Below are 12,390 nucleotides of genomic sequence, written 5' to 3' on the forward strand. Positions count from 1 at the left end.
CACACACACACACCAGAAATCTTAAAGAGAGACTGTGTGGGGGGGGGGGTCATTACAGCAGAGACCAAGAAGGAGATTTTCAGTTTTGCTGAGCTTCATCAACTGTTGATGAGTGCACATTATCAGTGTCAGAGAGAGGGACAGATGTATCCTTAGTTTTGATTTGAACAAGTCTTTTGTTTAATCAGTCTGCTCTGTAATCTTCTCTATTACTTAAACTCCACCAAACGGGGTTAAGTGTGGGGTAGGCTGAGCTGTTTTTGACTGCTAGCTTTGAGTTTACCTTTGTGTGGCTGAAACTGATACCCAGAAACAGCCCTACCTTGTTGCTCATCCCCGATCCGGTTTAAAACAGTGTCCCATTCATAAGATTTTATATCCTTTTTCTAGTTCCAATTAAGTTATAATTGCTCCCTGTCTTTGATAATCTGAGTTCAGATTGGCAACACAGGTGTTAGCAGCCTCTGTCCACCAGGAGCACATATCTGGATTAAAATATCCTGTCAGTTAATGAAAGCCATGAATTTTGCAGAAGACTGATTGGTACAGGGTAATGTCAAAGCTTTTGTCTTTTTGCAGAATATATTTATCTTTTACTAAGTCTCCAAATCTCTTTAAGCAATAGCCATTTGGAACTCAGCCTGCGCCCGTGACCCAGACGTCGTGGGTTTGAGTTTGGCCCACTGTCATAGTGAACCAGAGCTAAGCCTCTTCCAGGGACAACGTGCACTTGGCTAGGTGCTGCTGTGGTAGGTCACCTTAGAGGTGGACAGGGACTCCTGGCTCTCTGAGTGCCTGTGAGTGTGTAGTGTTATCAGAGAGAGATGCATTACTGCTCCCTATAGTGCAACATCTCAGTATGGACTTGCAGTGTTAAAAGAAGCAGATGGCCTGACAGGGGTTATGTAGGAGGACACATATATCTGTATATCAGTCTTCCCCACTAAAATATAATAACCTCAATAACGTTTGGCAGGCCACATATAGCCTGATCCCCTGAACATTAAAAACAATATGTTTCTGATTTCCCCTTAGATACTGAGTGTGTTTGTTTAAGTATTTATACTAAATGTATAGTAACATAAATTAGACATGTATAAAACAGAAAGTGTATGGGAGATACACAAGCAGCTGAGGGGCCACTGTGGAACTACTATACAGTAAAGGATCATGGTCAAAATCATAGCTATCATATGTCTGCATATGATGGTCATACTAATGAGCTCAGGGTGTAAATGACACAGTAATTGTATTCCAGATTAAAGCGTATAAACAAATTGTAGTTCTGCTTCTCTGAATGTAATGCTGGAAAACTGAATGGAGAAATCTAGCCAACACAAGTATGAGGTATCTATATGAGTCTCTTTCCTATTCAACAGGGCTGCGGAATTGTTGCTACCTGTGCTGGGAGATAGAACAAAAACATACAGCAAATATAGTCCTGCAACAAAAAGCTTTGGAAACTGTGCTGTTTATTCATCACTGGTAATACTAATTATTGGTATGGCTTAACAGGTTCCACTACACTTAACCTGTATCTTGTAAGACTAAATCTCCTTCTTTAAATGTACAGTGTGTATTCCAATCACAAAGTGCGTTAATAAAGTGCGTTAAGTCTGAAGCGCTGTGGCACTGAAATACTGTTTTCTTATGCAATCAATCCTGCGAATGTTATTAGGAAGGAGGAATCTTTTTGGGAGCTTCACATTTTTATCACTTTCTGAAAGACGGGCTCATGGAGAATGTAGGGCAGGATTAGGCTCCCTTAATAACACTGTCATCATATCCTCTTTCTTCTGCACCCGTGTGACATTATTTAAGAGGGTCTATTTTTAGAGGTGTCCTCAATCTCCAAAAAACACTCTGCCTTGGGTTGATGGTTACTGTACACTGTCAGCCCATGGCCATTTCTACGCAGCTGAATTGTGTCGAGACTTAGCTGGATCGCCGTGTCAGATAGCTCTGTTTGATGGTTGCAATATGATAATGGTGGTTTTGAGATTATATCGATCCCTGAGGATTAGCATCTTGTTGTCACTTGGCTGATATTCACCAGGGTGTCTATTTTCCATGTACACAGTGATGTCTGCATACAATGTTATCTCTCTGTGTCTGATTTGGAGAACCTGGTCTCCACCCGTAGATTACTGTAATGTTGGCTGGTGTTTCTATACATGATGTTTGCACCTTCAATACAAGTTTAACATAGGCCAGCATAGGGCATTTTCAACCCATAGGAAACCTGTAAAGCTAAGGAAACACAACAGTAAAGACGTGCAAAACCCCTTTGGTAAATTTACCAAACTTACGTAAGAGATGGCTGCAGGTATTGCCAAAGTCTAAATCCTGTGATCACCAACACTCCTGTCTCAATTTCCTCATCATGGCTACCTTAAAATGTACCTGAAAATGTACTTCAAAGACTCTGTTCTCCTCACACAGGGTCTGTAGACCCTGGACTGTTGCTTTTTCCCAGGCAGTGTGGGCAGTGCGTTGGGTGGGCAGATATGTAACAGCTGAGCTTTGTTTGAGAAGGAAGCAGGGCTTGCAAGTCCTTCACGAGATCAGGCCTCATATCAACAGATCAGTGCTAGGTTGCAGTGCTATGAAGAGGCTAACAAAAGATATGGGTCCCTATAATAATTCTCAGAAATTACAAACTTAGTTACAGTATTTGCTATAATTCAAAAAGACACATTGGAGCACATAGCCTCCAGTTGAACCTCCTTCAGGAACGATCTGTTTTGGTACCTCATTGTGTTGAGACAACCACTACACTTTTCTCCACAATTTATGGTTTTTAATTTGGCCGTGAGTACAATATATTGCGTCTCCAGATGAGAACAAAGGACCTCAACCCCCCAATGCAAAAGAACAGTGCATACAAGCTGCCTTCACTCCCTGAGTCCCAGATTTTCATAAAGAAGTAGCACAGTACGAGTTCAGTTACAGAATGTGTGCGCTTTTCAGGGATGATTTATGATGAGAGCAGGAATATGGTCCTCAGTATATATCACAATTTATGATGTGTACACATATATACCGAGACAACTGCACTACAGTACCTTGAGAAGGGCATTATTGAAAAAGCTCCCTATTACAGCATCTGTTATTGGTTATCTGATTAATTCCAATCATGCCCTCCAGCAATACCCTATATCACGGCAAAAGTGATCATTAAGAAAAGCCACCATAAAAGTAATATGCAGGCCAAGGTTGTTGCTTGTAACTTGGCTTTTATGTTTTGATATTTGCAGTTTAAATGATAGGGCTCTTTTTGTAACTCGGATTGGTTTTATTCCCCACTTTGACAATGTGTATTACAATGGATGAGATAGACAGGATGTGTACATTGATAAGATTTATTCCAGAATTAAATAATTAAATGTTTTTTCTGAGGTTACAGGTTAAGTCAGAGACTTTTACACCCCAGAAGAAACTGCCTTCTCCTGGTCGTTTCACTGTGTCTGGTTTACTAATGACTGCGGTTGCTTCACAAATATCTGAGTCCAGATATACAAGGGTTTGCTTTTTTCTCTTAAGGTGGCCCAGTGGGAGACTTCATGCACAGCCTGACCTACTGAAATCCAGCAGCACTTGAAACATGTCAACTGAGCGCAGTGTCTGACAGTGTATGATGACAAATAAGCCCATCGATCTAATTTATTTATGAGTGTTCGCAGTGTCAAGTCTGAAATGATCTAAGGCTTGACTGTTTTCTGTTTCTGTTAGTTTTTTATGCTGCCTTCTACATGAACTCTTCAACTGTGCTTAACTGTGCCCCGCTGGAGCAGATGGCAATTAACCTGCCACAGGTGCTGTATAAAACACCAAACTGAACTGTGTGGCCCCAACCAAGAGATCCACTGCCATACAGAGATTGAAACATAAACAGTCCAGTGCAGTACCGCTGTCCTGTCAGCTATTTTTTGTGGATTTTTTTTAATCAGTAGGTTGTGAATCCCTGTGAAGTGCTATGAGGTGATGATCAACAGAGACTACCGGTGCATAGAAAGTCTTCCTTAAATTATTATCATGTGAAAGGCTTTATTTTAATGTGTATTCCCAGCACCTGTGTCAGTAGTTTGCTGGGCTGCTCAGCAAACAGCATTTCTGCAGTAACAGAAAACAGTGAATAAAAATTATGACAACAAAAAAAATAATGCTCCCCCCCATCTCAGCCCAGGCTCACTCCTCTCTCCTGTTTTCTCTCTCTCATCCTGCAGGTTTTCTGCGCTGCACCATGCGGCCCTCACTGCTACCACTGACCTTATCTCCCTGTTGCTGGAGGCCCAGGCCACAGTGGACATCAAGGACAGCAATGGTGAGAGCAGATCCCAAATTCCCTTCAGCCAGGGCTGTCCTCACTGAGCATGCCCAGTGCAGCTGAGCCAGCCACATAGCGCAGCATTCTTTCCACCATCATGGCACCCATAACTGAAATACCACTTGTCCTTGTACAATCCTTGTCTGTTATTTTTCAGTTATTATACTTTCACTTGAGGTTGAGTGGAGGGTAAACCTATTACATCACATTACTGTGGGCTCTTACTGGAAACACAGAGTTAAACATTCATTACAGAGTCTGATCTCTTAGAAGTCCCATATGTTTCTGAGTCATGCTGTCATCATTGTTTTACAAGTAGTAATGTGTAATAGCGAGTAATATTGCATTAAGGTTAAGGGATCTTGGTTAGGACAGGCTAACTTTAGATATATGTAATATAATGTATGTAATATGTTATGAGAGGCATTCATATAACAGCATAATCTACGTACCCACTTTTGCTGGTCAAATAATAGACAAGGATCTCCAAGATGAATTTTCTCTTGTTTTATCGGATATGCTTTATTCCATGCTTATACTAAAACAATCTAAAAAAAGCCATTACAAAATGCAATAGGAAAAATACCTGTTATCTTTCCCCATTCATTTTCCCATTAACACTTTTATAAAAAATATAAAAAACTGACACCCTATAAAAGAACAGATGACTTGACCACTGTAAGTTATAGCCTCAAAGGTCGTCTGTCCTAAACAGATGCGGGATAAACCACTGCTATAAATATAACCAGCTCAGACGTCTTAAACCACATTTTTGTATTCCCCCTCATAATGTCAAAAGTAATTTTGTGCAGGAATGTGACTGTGGTCCAAATACATTTCTCACAGTGGGGTTTGCATGCATGACAGCCCGGTACACTGGTGACCAGGGCAGTAGTTCAGTCATTCAGTGTCAGGGCTCAGCTGGCTATAATTTGTTTTCCTGTCTTCACCAGTGGGTAGGATACAGTGTTACAGGGTCTTCTTTCGTGCATGGGCCTTTTGGGATTCAGAGTTATCTTTTGTAGCTCAAGGTATTAAATTCATATTGGCCAACTGCAAGTGTAAATGTGTAATTTGTAATTTATCATGACACGTACAGAGGTATGGCAGAAGTACCATTACATAATATATGTCTTGGCTAGCCTCCCTAATTAAAGTGTTTGTGTCCTGTGCCCTGCAGGGATGCGCCCGCTGCACTACGCCGCCTGGCAGGGCAAGGCAGACTGCGTCCACATGCTGCTTCGGGCTGGCGCCTCGGTCAACACGGCCTCCCAGGATGGACAGATACCCCTGCACCTCGCCGCCCAGTACGGACACTATGAGGTGGTAAGTACACTCAAACATTCACACATTCACTCATTGACACTGACACACACACACCACACACACACACACACACACACACACACACACTGACATGCACACACACTGATACTTACAATCACACGGACTGCCACACATGCTCTGCCACACACACACTGCAGTGCCAGCTCATTCCTGCCGCCGTGGCTCTGCCCAGAACTGTGGTGGCACATAAAGCTCTCAGAACGCCAAACAGTTTGACATTCCTCGGACACATGTTTGGGCTCTTTGTTCTTGTGCGCAGTCAGCTTCTTCACAGATGTGAAACCACTGCGAGCTGCAGTTGTTGTAGTGCTTATGTTGACCTGATGACTAACATGGAATAAAATAAATACCTATAAAATATGATGCCGTTTTCCAATTGTCAGTTGTGGTTCTCTTGCATTATGGGGCAATAGAGCCCAGCAGTCACAAGCTAGGCTTTTACAGTATTTTCCTATGGTTTAACAGGCCTACACTGTGTTTCACTACACTAACAAAGAATACACCATGGTCTACCATAGTAAACATACCCTAGAAATATTTATTATGGTATATCATGATATTCCCAGTGCAGTGTAATATAGAACAGTAAATAAACCCCTTGAAAACCACTGTGATATGGTAAAACCACACTGAAGCCAATAATCCTACAGTAAGTTTGCCAGGGGTAAAGGTGTTGGACACGGTGAGACCGGATCAGATTGGGGGTGATTTAGCCCCCATTCAACCCCATTATCACTCTAATCCCTGTGTTGAAATGGCATCTGTTGAGGCCATCACTTCTGGAATCCTCTGACACATGTGAGACATCCGAGAAAAGGCCCCTAACAAGCACAACACAGATATGTCAAGAATGCAACTGGAAGAAGGCAGGGCGTCGAATGCTTTGACAGCTCAGAGTAGGAAGGACTTTGGGCTCTGGGGCATTCACTGGGATGCACATCATTTGCACTGTCAGGTCTGATTAAGTCAATTTGATTTTGTTATTTCTGAAAAGTATTATGGTTTCTGAACAGGATGCCAGGACTCAATTTTGGCAATGTTGTCTTCCTCCTTTTTGAATACTACCTGAAGAAGGAATCCTTTGAATTCATAATGCTACACAAAAGGGGAAACAAATGTGCGAAATTCAGCTTTATTGGTACTTGCTAAGTATGTGAACCTGTCTTCTTCCCATACTGTGCCTCTGGATTGACCTCTGACCTTGGCAGCTCCTGTCTGTGTGTTGATTCCCCTCCTCTGTGTTGCAGTCTGAGATGTTGCTGCAGCACCAGTCCAATCCCTGTATCATCAACAAGGCCAAGAAGACGCCCCTGGATCTGGCCTGTGAGTTTGGCAGGCTGAAGGTGAGTGTGGTTCTGCCAAGACTAGTGCTGTCTGCTCTCTGCTTTGATTCTGAGTTACGGATATCTTGGATTTTATATATGGGGCTTCACTTGACTGGTACACATGCGGCCCAACAATGTGAATATGAGTAAAACCACAAGGGTGCTGCTAGCTCATTTACCAGGATATAATTCTCCCTCCCTCACAATTAAAGTTGATAATAATAGAAGATATAAAGAAAATAGATACAAAGAAGATAATAATAATAAGTTCAATTTGCAGTCAGTTGACTTTTGATTTAGTTTAGCTCTGAAGACAAGTGTGTGGGAAGGATTGAGCGGTAGAAATTGTGTTTCTGGTAGCTTTAACAGCAGGCACATTTAAATGTAACTTTGCTTGTGATACTGTATTGAGGTTAAAGCATATTGGTCTTATTCCTCAGCAGTCAGCCTACCTTTAGATATGAGTTTGCAAATCTCCTACAGTAAACTTGATGAAAGGGAGTACTCTCAGAAACTGAGACAGGGGACCAGGTGTCTTTGTGTTAAACCAGACAGAAAACAATAATATCTTCTAGCTCTGCTGATTCAGTCTTAAATAAACTCCTCAGAACTCATGAAATACTTTAATACTTTAAAACCTAAGCACATAGGGTTGATAAGAAAATGGCTGGAAATCAAACCCACATCAACCACTTTAATACAGGACTGGTCATGTCCTGTATTAAAGACTGTGAAAGCCTTTTACAAATACTTCTTAGCCTTAACACTTGCTGTACACATACTGTTTCTCTTTTCTGTAGCTCCAATTTATTTATGTAGGCCTGCTGCTAACAAAACATGTTGGATCTTAAAGGCCAAGCTACTGGGCACTGCTATGTTGGTGCATGCTCCAATTTGTGCTCTGTGTTACGATGCACTCATAGAGCGGGGCTTGACACTAAAGCAGAGCAGTCCACACCATTTCTGATAACAACAGAAAAATGTTTTCCTATTTGTAAACACTTCAACAACAGGCATGTTGTGAGCTCAGCTGTGTGTGTCTCTCCTTGAATGCCATGCGTTTCAAAAACAAAGATGGTCCATGTGAATGGGGCAATGGTGGAAGCCAGCTGGGGTTGATGGGAATCTGGTGGTGTAGTGGTTGCCTTCACTTCCCAGGGTTGGTGACAGCTGCTCAAACAAAGCCTGAGGTGCAGGGAGAGGCTCCATTGTTTGCCATTCCTTCCTGAGAAAGGCGGCAGTAACCAGAGCTTTTCCCATCTCCTGTCCCAAGACCCTTTAATGTTTGTGGAGGATGTCAACTGGGTCACAGGCCTCCCCTCCATCTCCATTTGAAACAGTTAATCTTCTGCTTCTGTTTCAGTTTGGAATATCTGATTGTGCGCACATTGAACAATAAAGATCTCCATTTGCTGTTAAATATTTGTATTCTAAATCCTGAATTGCAGGCTGAATAAAATATATAGCGCAATACAAAGTGCAATAATACATTGGAATTCAAGGCATAATACATTTTACAAATTCACAATTTACACAAGTGTATAGGAGATATACAGTAAATAATATATAAGGTCTTACATCCTAGAATGAAAAAGCTGATAAGTGCAGACAAGATGTTAAGTCAAAGTTAATAGCTAAGGGAAAGGGAGCGTTGGGGATATAGGCCAAATAAACAATACATGTGCAAGTAATGCAAAGGCAAGAGTATGAAAAAACATTGTATACGTGCAATCTTACAGGAGAATAAATGACTAAATTTGATTAAAGTAGAGTCTGAAAAGATGTGTCTTGAGTAATCGCCGGAAGGAGGTCAAGGACTCTGCTGTTTTGACTTCAGTGGGAAGGTCGTTCCACCACTTAGGGGCCAGGGATGAGAAAGAGCGGCTCTGGAGGAAGGAGAGTGGAAAGGAGGCAGAGTTAGTCTTCTGGCACCGGAAGACTGCAGTGGTCTGGAGGGGATGTATGGAGAGATGAGGGTCTGAAGGTAACTCGATGCAGTCTGTTCGAGACAGTGGTAGGTGAGGATCAGTGTCTTGAACTGAATGTGTGCCAGTATTGGGAGCGAGTGGAGGGAGCGGAGCAGTGGAGTAGCGTCTGTGAATCGGGGCAGAGAGAATACCAGACAAGCTGCAGAGTTCTGGATGAGCTGGAGCAGCGGGTAGTAGTTGCAGGCAGGCCGGCCAGGAGGGAGTTGCAGTAGTCCAGGCAGGAGAGGACCAGTGACTGGACGAGCAGCTGAGTAAAGTACTTGGTTAGGAAGGGTCGGTGCGTGTCAGCGTGGTGATGTGCTGAGTGTAGGAGAGTGCACAATCAAGGGTGACACCTAGGTTCTTACTGGAAGAAGAAGGAGAGAGTGTTGTAGTTTCCAAGGGGATTGAGATGGAGAGGTCAGCAGAAGGTGAGGAAGAGGGAGGAAAAAAGAAGAGATCCAATTTGGAGAGGTTGAGCTTGAGGTGGTATGAGTGCATCCAGGCAGAGATAGCAGACAAGCAGGAAGAGATGCGAGAGGGGATGAGAGTGTCAGATGAGGGAAAAGACAGGAAGATCTGAGCATCATCTGTGTAAAAATGGTAAGAGAAACCATGGGATGCGATGAGGGGGCCCAGGGTGCGAGTGTAGAGAGAGAACAGGAGGGGGCCCAGGACAGAGCCTTGGGGTACGCCTGTGAGGAGAGGTTGGGGAGTGGATGAGGAACATCGCCATGTCACTTGGTAGGTCCGGTCATTGAGATAGGAGGAGAACCAGGTGAGAGCAGTCCCAGAGATTCCAAGGTCAGCGAGGCAGGAGAGGAGGATGGAGTGAATGACAGTGTCAAATGCTGCAGAGAGATCGAGGAGGATGAGGACTGAGGAGAGGGTAGAGGGTACTGAGTAGTTATAAAGTTATAACTACTCAGTACCCTCTGCTCAGTCCTCATCCTATAACTTCCTATAACTTTATAACTACTCAGTAGCACTAGAAAAACCTATAACAGGCTAACAGCACAAACAAAACAAAACAAAAATCCAAAGTGAGTGATTTAAAAACCCAATAAAGAGACCCTAGATTGAAGAAGGCTACCATAGTCAAATTTTCTGTACAGTCTACCTTGATTTCCTCACTTTAGGATCAGTAGGACAGCCTCCTTGATCACCAAAGAAGGCCTTTCAGCACTGTCTCCCGCTGGGCCTCCTCGTGCCCGTCTTTCAGCCTGTCTCCACTCCGGTCTCTCTCTCCTGCTCTGGCGCCTGACTCTCAATTGTACATCAAGGTGCTGATGTTTTGCCGAGCTGCTGCCTGCATGAGTAATGTGCCCAGGTCTGGGGAGGGGGCCCAACAGTTCTCATGAGCCAAGGGGAGGATGGATTCCAGCAGTGGGGAATAAAATACAGCTTCCAGACAGGATGGAAATAGAGCAAAACTTAGGGGAAGGTTGTAACAAATGAAAACATCCTTCACACTGAAAACCTGAGTTCATATTTCTACATGGAAAGAAAGACACAAGTGTGTGATTTGAACATCTGTAGGCACAGGAGGGGCAGTGTAACATCATCTTTTTTTGACCCCTCAGTTTGTCCTTTTAAAAGGAGTGGGGTACTGCTGAGTAGTATGGGTGAGCAAACAAGCCTCTCATAACTAGAGTCACTGGGAGTGCTGCAGTTTCGTGTCTTCATAGACGATCTTATAGAAAAAGAGACTGACCGATCATTCCAGTGCCATACGATTGCTCATGATCAATAGAGCCCCAATGGAAATGCAGCGTAAATCCTGCACGCTTTTAAAGCCACAGAGCAAAGGGTGTATCACTCTCCCTGCAGTCCCTTAGTAGAATTTTTGTAGAAGAGTTTCAATGAAGAGACAGAGGAATCCTGTTTTCTGATGCAGAGAGCAAGTTGGACAGTATGCAGAACAGCCCCCCTGTTCTTTTCTCGTTCTTCCTTGGTAAAGTGCTGAGATATTGTAACATGCGTTTTATCGTATTTGCGGAATTGAAAAATGGCCCACATCTCAAAGGGGCTCATTTCCTCTTGTCGGTTGCACACCCCTCACAAGCGGCAACGGCACAGTGCATGGTGGTTGAATTAAGTGGCCAAAAATAAAAGAGCACACAAGGGATGAGACACCAACCCATAAGCACATGCCAGCTTGGTTTTGTGCATCATACAAGACTGATGCAGAGATACACTGAGTGTCCACTTTATTAGGTACACCTCCCCTTTCCATGAAATAGAATGTACAGTCCGTGACAGCAACACGTGTTCAGACTATGCTATTCAAAGCAAATAAGCAGGTACCTAGGGATTCTGTGTGTGTACAATACAGAGGGGGAACATGCAAGACAAAAGATTTGCGAGACTTTGAACCGGGCAAGGTACTTGGTGCCAGACACACTGGTATGAGTGTAAACAGTAACCCTGCTGGGGTTTTCACACACAACAGTGTCATGAGTGATCAAGTGGCCACTCAGTGTATTTATACCATAGGAAATGTGAAAACATTGGCTGAGAGCACTCGTAGAATGATGACCGGTGCCGAGGTTATCATGGATAATGGGTGTGAGTATCCCCACCTGAATAAGGCCTGTGCATTATAGGAAATTATTATTATTATTATTATTATTATTATTATTATTATTATTATTATTATTATTATTTTTATTTCTTGGCAGACGCCCTTATCCAGGGCGACTTACAACATAAATGGAAATGAATGGGCCTGACTCATTCTCACATTTTCTTTCTACCGATAAATTAAGACACCATTGAGAAATGAGGTTGGTTCCCGCTTTTAAATGCAATAAGGATAAGAGTTAAAGCATTACCAATACATTGTAAGAAACCCATCTTGGGGGGAGTTCTATACAGAATTATTCTTCTGGATTCCCTGTGTCGACTGCATAAGGTTTTGAGGTAATCCTCAAGGCCTTCCTTCAGATTCGGAGCATTAATATTTTAATCAAGCATTTTTCCACAGTTGTTGGCTGCTGCTGGTGGTGGTGGTTGGGGGGGGGGTTATTGGTCACAGCCTAAGCCCCCTGGCTCAGTGGAATGAGGGGCATGCTGGGATAGGAGCCTTCTACGGCGCCAGCAGGAATGAGCTCACACCAGCCCTGCATGGCAGCTGTGCCCAGTCAGGGGATTAGGCGGGCGGGTACGGAGACAGGCCAGGCATTGCCCCCTTACCAAAACACCTTCTGAAACATTGCCAGGCTCCAGATAGATTCATTCACCCTGTTTTGATTTAATAAAAATAAATAAAAAAAAACTTTTGATACCTTTTTGGGTTAGTCTGTACTACTCCTTCAGATATGGGATATGGGATATTAATATTCTGTTCTGTTGAGAAAATTGGCTGGAGCTTTCCTAGGAGTAGGAGACAGGGATCATATCTTGCACTGGAGTTAAAATGGTC

General features: G+C 43.1%; 1 protein-coding gene across 7 annotated transcripts in view; it reads left to right on the top strand.

Annotated features, from left to right (window-relative positions):
* Window positions 1-12,390, top strand: part of LOC136750074 (caskin-2) — a 125,624-nt gene that overhangs the window by 73,893 nt on the left and 39,341 nt on the right. For all 7 annotated transcript variants that reach the window (XM_066704838.1, XM_066704841.1, XM_066704840.1 and 4 more), the window contains exons 4-6: window positions 4,227-4,324; window positions 5,508-5,653; window positions 6,922-7,017. In XM_066704838.1, coding sequence (XP_066560935.1) covers window positions 4,227-4,324; window positions 5,508-5,653; window positions 6,922-7,017 — 340 coding nt within the window. The remainder of the gene's footprint in view (window positions 1-4,226; window positions 4,325-5,507; window positions 5,654-6,921; window positions 7,018-12,390) is intronic.

This window comes from Amia ocellicauda, chromosome 5 (genome assembly GCF_036373705.1).
Source record: "Amia ocellicauda isolate fAmiCal2 chromosome 5, fAmiCal2.hap1, whole genome shotgun sequence".
Taxonomy (NCBI): domain Eukaryota; kingdom Metazoa; phylum Chordata; class Actinopteri; order Amiiformes; family Amiidae; genus Amia; species Amia ocellicauda.